The 14,777-nt window shown below is 28.7% G+C and overlaps 1 protein-coding gene across 1 annotated transcript; it reads left to right on the forward strand.

Annotated features, from left to right (window-relative positions):
• The first annotated feature begins 634 nt into the window (after positions 1-634).
• Positions 635-9,768, forward strand: LOC120178892. Its single transcript, XM_039184665.1, has 3 exons — positions 635-640; positions 9,014-9,233; positions 9,424-9,768. The coding sequence occupies exons 2-3, from the start codon at positions 9,017-9,019 to the stop codon at positions 9,588-9,590; spliced, it is 384 nt and encodes a 127-aa protein (XP_039040596.1). The 5' UTR covers positions 635-640; positions 9,014-9,016; the 3' UTR covers positions 9,591-9,768.
• The last annotated feature ends 5,009 nt before the right edge of the window (positions 9,769-14,777 follow it).

Raw genomic sequence — 14,777 nt, forward strand, 5'->3', positions numbered from 1 at the left:
TCATATATTCTACTCTAATGTCGTTTGTGTTCAAAACAGGGTTAAAACCGCAACCATAGAAATACGATCCTATCTTCTAGGATAATTCTTTTACATTGACCCGGAATACATAGCCAGAGCATTAGGATTAGATAATGAAGGCTTAGAGAATGAAAAATAAATGGTAGGTTCTCAGTATAAACGAAGGGATAGTGCGAGTGTTTTAGATCTTCATGACCGTTTCCTTCATCTTATGATCTCTTGGTGGTTTCGACCATCCGGAGGCCGATACTCCACTCTTCAAGCCTTGGATCTCTTTTGGATACATTGTATCCAAAATAATCTTAAAATCAACCTACCTCATATTATTTTTACTGAAATTATCAAAACCGTAAATCTTGTTCTTAATAAGAAACTCTGTTCATCTATAGTTTACAGTTGTATTTTGAGTAATTTGTTTTCAAAAGTCGAGCTTAAGGTTGGTCTTGATGCCACTTTTCTATTCAGAAACCAAATCAACATCTTCTCTTTAACTAAATTGGGATGGAAGATCAATGAAGAAACTGGTCAATGGGTTCGTACCGGTGAGCAACCTCCTGAAGCACACGACGCCGACAATGAGCCGGAGCAACATGAGGAACAAGCACAACAAGAAGATCAAGTGCCTCTATACTTTCGATCATTTATGGAGAATCTTGATATGAGGTTTGCATCCATCGAATCACATCTTACTGCTACCAACGAAATGATGAATCGTTGTTTTGACACTTTGGACGAGAGGGTCGATACACTTTCACGTGATGTGGCAAATATTTGGACACACTTATCTCCTCCTGATCCACCGATGGACGATTAGGCCCTGTTTTCTTGCTTAGCTTCAACCTTATTGTTTTCAACATTTTGAATGTTTTTGGATTGTTTTACTTTGTTTGTTGGATGTTTGAATTTGTTTGATATTGTTTGAACTTATCTATATATGTGGATTTGCTTAATTTTGTGCATCAAGTACATCATGTTAGAAATATGACCAATTTCACCATTTCACATTCGTTATGAATATTGATTATGAAACTAATGGCTAACGTCTTCTCTTGATTGTGATCTTAGCAGCTTAGAGCTTTAAATTTCTAAATCAATTGGCTAATATTTTTCAAAACCTTGTTTAAAAACGTTATAGAGTCTTTTTGATTTAACAAAAAGGGGGAGAAGTGTAATAGTAAGGGGGAGTAATTTCAAAACCGATTTCAAAATTTATTTTCAATTAGAAAATCTTAAAATTACTAAAATGTTTTGTTATATCAAAAAGGGGGAGATTGTTGAAAACATTTTGATATTTCGATATAACAAATTAAGTTAAATGAATTTTAAGATTTTACAAAATATTTTCTAAGTATATTTGATATAATTATTCGAATATCAAAAATTACTCCAAGTCTTTCAAAGTTCATTTTAATCCTTACTAAAGTGTAAAAATATGTTAAAAAAATTACAAAGTATTTCGAGCCTTAATCGAGTCAAAAATCATTTCTTAATTAAAAACAAACCAAAATGGGTAGATTGCCCAAAGGGAACCGATTCCCCCCCCCCAAGGGGGTACCGATTCCCCCTGAATGGTTTGGCTCCGAGAAATAACAGAATACTCGGAGAGAACCGATTCCCCCTGTTCAACGGTCGAAATATTTGAATTTTACACTAAGGGAATCGATTCCCTGTGAGAGGGTACCGATTCCCCCCACGCTCCAAGCAATTTTATTAATTATTTTCACACTTAAATGGCTCCATTGACTCCACTAATCATCCCCAACGTTCAGAATCAATTGAAGGAGTATTTAAACAAGCTTAGAAGCCATTGACCAATAACAAGAAACAACAATCAACAAGAATCAAGAGAGAATCAAAGAGAAATCAACAAACCTCAAGTTTGAGCATTTTCAAGCCTATTTCATTCAATATTCATTTTTTCTTTCAAAAACACTTATTGTACTCAATTGTATTATTCTTGAGTGTTCTTTATTTGTTCTAGAATTGTGCAAACACATTTACCTTGTGAGGTTTTTCATTAAGTTTGCGAATTTGTAATCTTCTCTTTGAGAAAGAGGGTTCTCAAGAATTGGGGTATATTCTTGAGGGAGTTATAAGGTTATCTCTTTGTCCTCAAAAGAAAGAACAAATTAGTGAATTTGTTGGAAAATCCTTAGTGCTGATAGCTAAGGTAGTGGACGTAGACTTTGGTTGAGAAAGTCGAACCACTCTAAATCGCTGTGCAAATTACTTTTAATTTTCTGCAAAAGCTTCCGCCAAATTTTTAATTGCCAATTCACCTCTCTTGGCCGATTACATCGATTGATTAACTCAACATTATTTATACTTTTTAAAGATTGATAATAATAATGGTAAAAGAAAATAAAAGTACATTGAAATTATATATAAGAGCACATAAATAATTAAAAATTATGATATTTTATTTATATCTAAATACATTATATTTTATTGTTTCCAACATCAATGTATTTTTATCTTAATTTAAAATATTTTTTTATCTTAATGGGAATCAACTTTAAAAAATATATTTTATTCTTATATTAATTTAAAATATAATTTCAATTTATATATTTTAATGGAATAATTAAAATAAAATAATTAAAATATAATTAATGTATATATTAATGGAATAATTAAAAGAATATATATATATATATATATATTTAAATTAAGATAAAAATAAATTTTTTTCTAAAAAAATTAATATAAGAATAACATATATTTTTATGTTAAGATAATATTAAAATAATTATTTAAATTAAAATAAGAGTAAAATATATTTTAAATTAATATAATAATAAATATATTTAATAAATTAAGATAAAAATATATATATTTTTAAAGTTAAGTCCCATTAAGATAAAAAAATTATATTTTTAAAAGTTAAGATAAAAATAAAATATATTGTTTAAGTTAAGAGAAGACTAAAATATTTTTTAAGTAAAAGTAAGAATAATATATGTTTTTAAGTAAAAGATAAAAATAAAATATATTTTTAAATTAAAATTAAAATAAATATATTTTTTGTAAGTTAAGATGTTAACTTAATTTAATACGTGAATTTAAGTTAAAATATATATTAAAAGTTTAAGAATTTAAAATTCAAGGGTCAAAATATAAATTTTGAACGTTTAGTGGCTAGAATATAAAGTTTGGAATATTTAGGGGCCAAAAGGGTAATTTTTCAAATGTTGAGAGACTAAAAATGTAATTTTCAAAGTTAGGCGTTTTGATCCCATAAATGAATAGTTCAACCTCAATAATGACTCTTTGGTGGAAATCATATTTCTGATCCGGAATTTATGTTAAAAGCTATAAAGTGTTAAAGTCCGGTAAAATTTTGGTAAATCAAATTAAAATAGAAATTTTGATAAAATTTAAACGAAATTAAATTAAGCTTAGAAATATTATTTTCATATTTTAAAACGATGTAAAATAGTATGGACCATTGGATTTGAGAATTTATTTCCATGTTGAATTTGGACCGTTGGATGAAAATGACAAGATTGAAATTCTTGAAAAGTTGCATGGATAAAGTTGTCAAGGTTATAATATTTTGTTCTTCTTTGACTTTGGAAGATGATAACCAACATGTGGTTTGGTATGGATGTAATTATCATGTTTCATTAATGGTAAAATTGTTATTTCTTAATTAAATAAATTTTAAATTCATTTAAGCTTAATAAATGACAAATTAACATGAAATTAACTAGAAATTTCATGAAATAAGTCATTATTCGACCTCCATTTCGTGCTCCTCATAACCTAGGTAAGAGAAATTTTATTTTTCTTTTTTGAGCAATTTCCTTTGGGTTTTGGATCGAACCGTGAAATAGAAAATTGTTCTATTCGAATAGCTCTATCATTTGGTATCATTATTGCATGCTAATATATCTCAAATGTTGAGTTCTCAAATTTTAGAGTTTATGTTCATGTTAGGATTTTATAAATTTGGTTAGGGATTTGATTGTAGGGGTTTTAAAATTTTGAATAGAGGTTGATTTCATGCTCGAATCAAATTGAAATCAAGTGAAATCATGAAAACCCTACCCCCTTAACAATCGACCTAAGCATTTGGAAGTGAGAAAACTATGGGAAATTATACAAGGGTTAGAAATGATGTAAGAAGGATCCTACAATCTTTAGAAAGTTATTTGGATCAATTTGTAATTTTGATAAATTTTGGGGACCTATTTGATAATTTTGAAAAGTTATGGGGTTGATTTGTAATTATTCAATACATGAATTACTATTATGTAAATTAATGTTAGAGTGATGAATTTGGTGTTAGAATATGAAATTTGACTATTTTTGGGAAGTTATCAAAGTTTGAGTAATAAATGGCAAATATTGAGAAAGTTAGTGACTTAAGTGGTAATAATGGAATTTTTGAGGTATTGTGCTAGAAATTAGATGCTGAAAATTTAATTAAGTTGTTTGAGACTTAAATTGAAGTAAAAGGGAAAATGACTATTTAGAATAAAATGGAAAAGTTTAGATGAATTCTAAAAGAATTCATAATTAGTTGTTAAAATGGAAAGTTTAAAAAGGTTATGTGATTTTTGGGTGAATTTGGATAAAAAGGGACTTGAATGGTCAACTTGATTTGTTAAACTCAATATTTAGTTTGTGACATGGAATTAGTATCGAATTAGAATCGAAAGATTTTTAGGAATTTATTTTATATTGTGTGCCTATTGTTAGTGAGATTCTAACATGTGGTTTGAAATGTACATGTTTTGTAAATGATGTTCATTTAGATTGTCAGCTTGAAATCAAGATCAAGAAATGTTAAAGCTAAGGAGTGCTTAAGGATGAAATGTGAATTTCTAAGGAAAGTTGAAAGCTAAAAACTCCAGGGTGAGTGCATATTTCATTTGTATTTATGATACAATGCAAACATTTGCTTGCGATGAGATAGTGATGGATTTACTATGGTAAGAAGTGACTCCTAAATGTTATGAAATTTTGTGATTCATGTATATATGTTCATTTGGTATGCTAATAGAATTAGTGAATAAGCTGAAAATATAAGATAGTGAAATCTGTCCAGATTTATGTTCTGAACAGTAAGTTTAGAAAATCACCATAAATTATATAGAAATGATTATGAGATGCATTTTATTTCGTTGGATTCTTATATCAGTATAGTTTTTTTAGAACAAAAGGATACTGATTTCAAGAATTATACAAAAATATATGAATTTGTAATCGAGGATAGGTCATAAAACAGGGGCAGGAGGTTCTGTTCAAAACTGCTTATGTAAGTCAAATTTGAAAATTCACTATAAAATGTACAAGATAAAATAGAAGGAGTGTCTTATAGGTTAGATTCTTATTCGAGTATAGTTTCCATTGGTATAAACATAATAATTTTTAAGTGTGTATATTAATATAGAATAATATTTTTTTGAAGGTAGTGCTAACTGCCAGTAAATGATATTTGTCGTAAATTGTGTTTTCATGTTATTCTTATGTTATATGAAATTATAAATGTTCGAAATGAGTCAAATTTATTATAGTTGACAAAATAATTATGATATTTATTCCATGATGAATATGACGTGTATGTTAAAGAAAGGTAAGTGTAGTTATTTGTTTAATTATTTTATCAAGGAAGACTTGTGACAAGTCAACCTCATATTATTTTAAAGTACATTTTTATTTTCATTATGGATTATTTCCATGATATTTCTATAAAGTGTTATGAATGATTTAGGGTATGAACTTCCCATCATGTTATGATATGTAAAGTTAGATATGTTGAGATATTGATATCTTTGATAATTCTATAACATATCATAATTAATGGAAAAGCCCATTGTATGTTGCATTGAGAGTAATAAGTACAATTGGCATGATATGAGGTGGAGTGCTTATGATTATGATATGGTACATTTGTGTACATTATGTATAGCACCGTTGGTGCAATTGATATGATTGCACTTTGAGTGCATTGTCTGATTTTGATGATAACATTGAAGTGCTTATTGTTCACAATTGTCTCGCTCACGTACCTTGCATTCTCATAAATATGCATTGGGCTATGAACTTGAAAATAAGCTATGAATATGAAATAAGTTAAGAGTCTAGAAACAAGTTCTAAATTTGAGAATGAGTTCTAAAATGTGAAAGTATGGATTATGAAAATGAAATGTGAAAATGAATATGAAAGTGAAAGATGAAAATGAGATATGAAAGTTTTATATTGTATAGGAATGAAAAAGAATATGACATGACAATTATGCATGATATTGTTTATCATGTATTTGATATGCCTATTATGTATGATATTGTTTATGATGGTTTTCAGGTCCTTGATAGGAAAAATGGCTTGAATAAATCGTTTTGGATATTTAGTGATTTTATTAGAATTTAAGTTAATGTTTTAAATTGTTATGATGTTATTAAGTTTTATATAAGTGAATATGTTGTTTAGATGTTGTTAAGCTGATTGTTATGTATATCACTTTAGTTTGCTTATATGTCTCACTAAGTGTATACTTAGCGTGTGATGATTTTCACTCGTAGGTAAAGAAGAGCAAGTGAAGTAAGGAGCTGAGTGGGCATCAATCAATAAAGAAAAATTACAGGTATTAGTAATGAGATCCTACTATTTTTAAATTTTCTAGATGTCATGTAGACAAATAAGAAAAGTCTAAGATATGTTATTATAGATATAAATACGAATTTAAGTTTTGTGTTGTAGATAAAAAATTATATTTTGGCAGAGTAAAGAAATATTTTAAATTAGACACTAATTAGGCAGTTTATCTTATGATATGGAACATTATAGAACTATCTAGTTGTTTCCTGAAATTGATATTGATTTGGAGGCTTAAATACTAAAATATGATTTTACGTGATTACATTGTTTATTGAAAGGATTAAATTAGATAAATTTTAAAAGTTCAAAATTTTACTAAATTTTCAACCTTAGAATGTACGTAAAGCTATGTGACATCTTTTACTCGTATTCGGGTATATATACGAGTTAAGGGTTACGAGTCAAGGGTGTTACAAACTTAGATACTTTGAATCTAATTATCAACATGGCTTAGCGGTCGAGTGTTTAGTCCCCAAGCAAAGGGTCTCAAGTTTGAATCGGGTGGTGACATGTGCCGTAACACTTGACACCAATGACACATGGCACTGTCTGATTTGAGGATTAAATTTATTTAAATTATGACCAAATTGATCGAATAAGTAAGTAATTGTGACTAAATATATAATTATATCTAGGGGTGTTCAAAATTCGGTTTTAACCGAATTAACCGACCGAACCGAATTAGTTCGGTTAATTCGGTCGGCCACCGAATTAATTCGATCGGGGAACGGTTAAGGATTTTTTTGGAATTCGGTTAACGGTTAATTCGGTTCGAACTCGGTTAATTAACCGAATTAACCTTTAAATATAATTATATTAAGAGGCCCAATCCATTTAAAATCCATTTAAACCCCAAATCAATATTAATTAATTAAAATAATATCAAAACTAAATGCAAAATGTTTGAATCAAATTAATTAGATATTATTTATAATTAGATATTATTTAAATTAATTGTAAATTATTATTTTTAATTAAAAAATATTAAATTCTAAAATTCTAAAAAATTTCGGTTAATTCGAAAATTAATCGAATTAACTGAAATTTATTCGGTTCGGTTAATATTTTCGAAAAAAAGTTCGGTTCGGTTAACGGTTTAAGAAAAAAGAAGTTCGGTTAATTCGAAAATGATAGTTCGGTCGGTTCGACCACCGAATTAACCGAATGAACACCCCTAATTATATCAATTTTCATTAATTGTCACAGCATCACTTCTGTCAAATATTAACTGAGAGCACAAGTGACTTGATTGAACACAATTAAATAGTGAGGTGGTTTGATTGACAAAATTAAAAAATCAATGGTAAAAGTAAAATAGTTAAATAATTAAGTGGTTATTGACATAATTTATCCTTTTTTATTTTAAGATAAAATGTTAGGGTAAAAATATTAAAAAAATAAAAGTCCATCATATATGTGATAGTCAATTTTGATAGGGTAAATTACACTATATTTTATTGAATTGTATTCTCTTTCATATTTTACTCATTGTACTCTCAATTTTTTTAATTTACTCACTTAATTTTTGAATTGTTCATGTTTTGATCACTTTGTATTATTTTATTATTATTTTGGTATAACTTGATATTTTTTATTATTTAATAAAAATAATAAAAAATATAAAATAAAAATAAAAAGTTGATGGACGCCACCGTCGACCGCCATAGACGGTGATGTCGACGGTGGCTATTCGGTCTTAAATTTCATGGGTCGGTTTGTCTCGACTCCTGAGTCTGAATTTGGTTTTTGTTTCAATGGAAAATGTCCCAAAAGTTGTTAATCTCGATTGAAATATTTTGACTTTCTCACTTTCCATTTCTAATCCGTGAATTTCGAAGCAAGTTCCGAAAAAATAGAGGTCAGATTTGGAATCACGGTGTCGAGAATAAGCAACTCATTAAATTTAGGACCGAATGACCACCATCTACAATGGTCGACGGCGACCGACGGTGGTGTCCAATCGCCTTCTGTTTTTATTTTATATTTTAAATTATTTTACATTAAATAATAATAATAAAATATCACATCATACAAAAATAATAATAAAATAATTTTAAATATTCAAAACAGAAATAATTCAAAAATTTAGTGAGTAAATTAAAAAAATTAAAAATTCGATAAATAAAATAAGAAAGATAATATTATTTAATAAGAAACGATGTAATTTACCCATTTTGATATTATGACAAAAAGCCCAAATCCTTCATAAGCGTCCATGTGTTTAATGACAACTCCACGTGTCCCTTCTTCCTCGGTTTACTTCACAGTACATAGTCGGCCACCTCTTCGGTGTTGTATATATTCCTCCCCCCCCCCTCCCGAACTTCCCAAATCACCCATTCGTTTCGTCAAAAATTATCAGATCTAATCTATCGAAGAGAAAAGAAAATGGCTCTGGAATGGGTAGTGCTTAGCTACGCCGCTGGTGCAGAAGCCATCATGGTACTCCTCCTCACACTCTACGGCCTCCGCAAGGGCTTAATCGCGGTCACACGCAACCTCCTCAAACCCTTCATGACGGTGGTCCCCTTCTCTCTCATCCTTCTGATTGATATTTACTGGAAATACGAGACACCCCCCAGCTGCGAAGCCCACTCCTGTACTCCTTTCTAACAATGACGGATCTAAAAATTTAAAAATAGAATCCAAAAAAATTTTAATACCCCATATTAAAAAAATTTGAATATACAAATTTTCTTATTTTTTTTATTCTTATTAATAAATTAAACTAAATTTAATATTTTTTTTAAAATAATGGGCGTACAATGCTTAGGGAGCCATGTACATCCACCTTGCTTTCGAGCATTTCCGTCACCAGAAATCCATCATGAAGTGCCAACACAACACTCTTCTCATCGCCGCCACCCTTCTTTTTTATTGGCTTTTTTACTCTATCACTCACCTTGTCGTAACGGTCGAGCAGTTGAATCAGCGCCTAGAGAGGCTTAAGAATTGCGATTGAGTTAGATAAGTGCTTCATTTTTGGAATGGTTGTGTTTGGGATACTCTTTTGTTGTCATCTTTTTCTGTTTTGCTTTGATATTTATCTCGTATTTTTTTAGATAATTAAGGATTTTATTATGTGATTACAATTATATGTTCTTGTTGAATCTTCGTTTTCCAACTTGTAATTTGATAAAGCACGATGTGAGTTTTTAGGCTAAACTAAGTATTTAATACCTGGAATATTAATTTTGATTTATTTTAATATCTAAACTTTTAATTTTTTTCAAAATCATACATAATATTTTGTTTTCATTTCATTTTAGTATATGCAGTTGAAAACTTGATGCATTTAGTGTCTAAACGATCATTTTAATATGTTATAGGATTTATACTTTTAATTTATTTTTTAAAATTTAATGTAAATTTTTTATTGTGTACTAAAATGACACTAATATAAAATAAAAATTAAAGTTTTTAAAATGATACTAATATAAAATAAAAACTAAAATTTTTAACAATAAAATATTAAAATGAAATAAAAATTAAAGTTTAGCTATGGTTATGAAAAAATTATTAGATATTAAAATATATTAAAATTAATAATTTAAGTATTAAATATGTAATTTATTTTTTTATAAATTAAGTAAATATAATATAATATATATTCAAAGACACCTATCATGTGACAATAAACTTCACTTACATGTACTCAAATTCGAAAAAAAATTTAAAATATAAAATCAAATCATCGTAATCTTATAAAACGCAGTGTTTAAATTTAAAGTTTTTAAGGGAGATAATAAATTCTTTTAATTCTAGATTAAGCTCATGCATTACTATTATATCTAACGGAATATATTAAATTTTCTAAAACATTTTTAGTATTCTAAAATTATAATATAACCAAAACAGTATTAAAAACGGAAAATATCATGTGAAAATATAAAATATTAAATAATTAATATCAAAATATTGCATATTAATAATAAAACAACATATGTCATAAGATAAGCACCTAATACCCCAAATATTAGGTCAAGGACTAAATTGAAAAGAATTAAAATTTGAAGATTTATTTGAATAATTGGTAAAAGATGAGAAAATAATTTGGAATAGTATTTTGAACTAAATTATAGCAGTAGATGAATTAAGAGGACATTTTGGTCCATGAAAGTGAAAATGAATTTAAAATTCATTTTCTATAAAGTATTAAAGAAAAAGGGGTAAAAAGAGAATTTAGGTTATGTAAAGGTCATCTTTTTCTTCTTCTTCCCGTGGAAATAGCTCTCCCCCATAGTAAAGGTAAAATTTTAATATGTTAATGTTTTCTTTCGATTATAGTTGGTTCTTGCAATGTAACACCCATCTCCCGTATACTTTTACGTCTACAAGCTACAGATGTCACATCACTTTTAAAATCATTTCTCATTGGAAAAATTCGTACAATTTTGTTTCATTTTATAAAACCATTAGAATTCATTTATAATTAAAACATGCATTCACTTACATATACAAATAACAAGTGATGTTCCACCATCCAACATTTTACAGTTGTTTAGTTCAAAAAGGTTTACAGAGTATTTTAATAACCTATTACATGCCAACTAAAATATATCAAAAATAGACAGGTATGCCATACTGTTACTGAATTAGGTGACTTTGACTTGATATCTGATGATCTTCTTACTCAGATGGTATTTAACCTACGCGTGAAATGAACACACGTTAAATATTACTTAGTGAGGCATAATACTGCAATGATATTACAACTATACAACAATATCTTATGAATATTGAATAAAGAATGTAATTTCATTATTTATAAGGACTAGTTAAACCATTCTTAGTTCAACTATAATTCTTTCATACTATCATGGAAATTAATTATATTATACCTATCATACTTATCTTTTTGTATATTATCCCCCTTAATTCTTTATTTTTCCAATGTACATTACGTGTAAAAGTATTGCACATGTATTTCACCAAGGTGCTCATTGATCGTATATCCTTTATAATCCTTATGGTGGCACCTTAAATACTGTTAATACACTGGTTGTATTTTCATTTGGGGTATCATTTCATACCCATTATAATTTGTTTACATTTTTCCTTTATAACATCCCTTCATACTAATTATGTATTTTTGAACGTTATATATATATATTATCCTTTCGTATCACTTATAAATCATTCATATCACATTACATTATAATTTCTTTATTCTCTTACTCAACAGTGTTTAACGTTCGTCTAAATGGTATAATTGACACCTTTCTGCCAATGCACAGTTAGACCATTATTCTTTTACTCAACGGTACTTAACCGTTCATCTAACTGTCATAATTGACACCTTTCTACCAATTGCACAGTTAGGCCATTATTCTTTTACTCAACGGTACTTAACCATTCATCTAACTGGCATAATTGACACCTTTCTGCCAATTGCACAGTTAGGTCATTATTCTTTTACTCAACGGTACTTAACCGTTCATCTAACTGGCATAATTGACACCTTTCTTCCAATTGCATAGTTAGGCCTCAAAGACACTTAGTCTTTCATCTAACTGGCATAAATGACACTTTTCTGTCATATGCACAGTTAGGCCTCAAAGATACTTAGTCTTTCATCTAACTGGCATAAATGACACCTTTCTGTCATATGCACAGTTAGGCCTCAAAGACACTTAGTCTTTCATCTAACTGGCATAAATGACACATTTCTGTCATATGCACAGTTATGCCTTTATTCTTTAACTTTAGAGAAGTCTCTAATATAATAATCACTCATCATATCAATTAACTCTTTCCATCATTATACCTTATATGGTTTATTTCCATACTACCAGTGCATTAATACATAAATTTTTCTATAATTTACATGGATTACTAATTCAATACAATTACGATAATTCACCTTCTATTATGAGCTTCTGACAATTTCATCTTTCACGGGATCTTTCAATTCACTTCGTATTCCATAATTTACATCCCTAGTGCTAATATCATCATTTATCAATCATTTCTATAATCTGTGTGATTCGCATACCCATTACTAATATAAAGACCAATTTCCTTATTATGCAGTTCCTATGTTTATACCCATATAAATTCCATACGGAAATTCATACACTTAGTATGAATTTCTTATCATTTAGCACACAAGGTGCCCGATACAGAAATTCATACACTTAGTCTGAATTTCTTATCATGTTAGCACACGAAGTGCTCTATACTGAAATTCATACACTTAGTATAAATTTATTAACATCTTGCACACGAAGTGCCATTTGGTAATCACCATACTTACATTAATCATTTCTACAACTATAACTAGGGTAGCATGTACGTACATAATTAAACGCACTCACCTAACTTTCCTTGCTATGTATCCTAAATATAAGGCTGATTACTCTGAAACTTTGCCTTTGCCCTTAGTTTTGCTTGTTTCGGGAGCTTGGTTCCGATCTACTCAAGCATTCATAAAACATATACCATATCCAATATTAGAATATTTTCTAACCATTATACTTAAACAATACTCAAAAGAACATATCATTAACTTTCTATACCAATATCAGCCTATTTTAACATTTCTGGCTCCATAGTATTGATACTACTAACCTAGTACCGATACTTCTATAATATGGTACCGATACCCCTTTTGGGTACCGATTTAAAAATGGTTCGATGTTTCTTGGTATTGATACCCTTACCAGGGTATCGATACTACCCTACTAGGGTATCGATACCCCTATCGATATCGATACCAAAATTAGATTTGATGTTCTCTTGGTATCATACCCCTTACCATGGTATCGATACCACCCCATAGGTATCGATACTGATTGAATCAGTATTGCTACTACTCATCTATTTATCAAATTTTAGCATGTGGTATCGGTATTGTTCTTAGTAGTATTGATACCCTCACCCAGAAATTCCAGTTTTCAGCTCAAAAATCACCCAAATGAGGTCAAATTTCTTTATATTTACCACATTCAATACTATTACACTCTTCCTTAACTATCCATACTAACATTCTTTCAATTTGTTTCCTAAAACATCTAACATCTTTCAAGAACATTCAATTCTAAGAATTAAACCACTTTTTATATTATGTTCTTTAACCCATTTAATACTTCTAATCTCTCATTTATCTCTTTGGTAAGTCAAATCTACCAGTAAACCTCAATAAACACCAATATACTAACATTTCATTTCAAAACCCATTTTCTAAAATCTCTAATATTTTCTCTATTTCATGATTTAAACCTCAATTAATCCTTCATTAAGCTTTTATATCACTTACAGTTGTAAAAACAAACCACAATCAAAAGAAAAAACCACATAATTGAAATTTACCTTTAGAGCTATGGAAGATAGTAACCCACGGGGAAGAAGAAAGAATAAGAAAATAGCTTATTTAGTTTTCTTTCCCCTTTTATTTAAATCCCTAATTTAAATGGGTTTTAAAATTTATTTCACTCTAAAAGACCAAAATGCCCTCATTATTCATCTATTTCTACAATTTAGTTTAAACACTATTTCAATTCATTTTATTATCTTTTACCAATTATTCAAATAAATCTTCAATTTTTATTTTTTTAAATTAGTCACTGGCCTATTATTTGGGTATTAAAAATCTCCCCTTAAGAAAAATTGTCCTCGAATTTTAAAAACTGTGCGTTTAACACAATACTACAATATCTGTCGAACCTGACCTCTTAAAGTTTTTAATTCTTCACTTTCTACCTATAACATTCTATCCAGGAATTTTTATTCTATTGCAATATAATCAATGATCACCTCATACACTTTAAGAGGTTCTGAACATCTTTCCTCTCTCATATTCCCTATCTTCAATTCCACAAGTAATTAAGGCTCGTGTGATTAGCACCACTATATTACCACTCACTATACCGATAATGACATCAATCTTTTAAGGTAACTCGACTACTGCCGACTCTAAATCACACATAGACAATTCCTCTTGATTCTTGTGATACTAAATCATAGAAACATGTTCAATACTCTAAGAACCAACTACCTTGAATTCCATCTCTCAATCTAGAGGTAACCCAATATATTGATCTAATAAGATATTTGTAATTTCACAATTTGATGAAATTATTGGACAATCCTACTTTTCTTATTTGAGTATCTATTACATTACCCAATTATTGTTCTCTTCACAATCATT

Source organism: Hibiscus syriacus, unplaced genomic scaffold, assembly GCF_006381635.1.
Source record: "Hibiscus syriacus cultivar Baekdansim isolate YM2019G1 unplaced genomic scaffold, ASM638163v2 tig00112383_pilon, whole genome shotgun sequence".
NCBI classification, from domain to species: Eukaryota; Viridiplantae; Streptophyta; class Magnoliopsida; order Malvales; family Malvaceae; genus Hibiscus; species Hibiscus syriacus.

What these genes read in the sequence shown, in the direction of transcription:
- LOC120178892 (XM_039184665.1), top strand. Translation starts at nt 9,017, where the DNA reads ATGGCTCTGGAATGGGTAGTGCTTAGCTACGCCGCTGGTGCAGAAGCC. An exon ending in CGAAGCCCACTCCTGTACTC is followed by an intron (nt 9,234 to 9,423) that starts CTTTCTAACAAT and finishes ACATCCACCTTG; the next exon opens with CTTTCGAGCATTTCCGTCAC.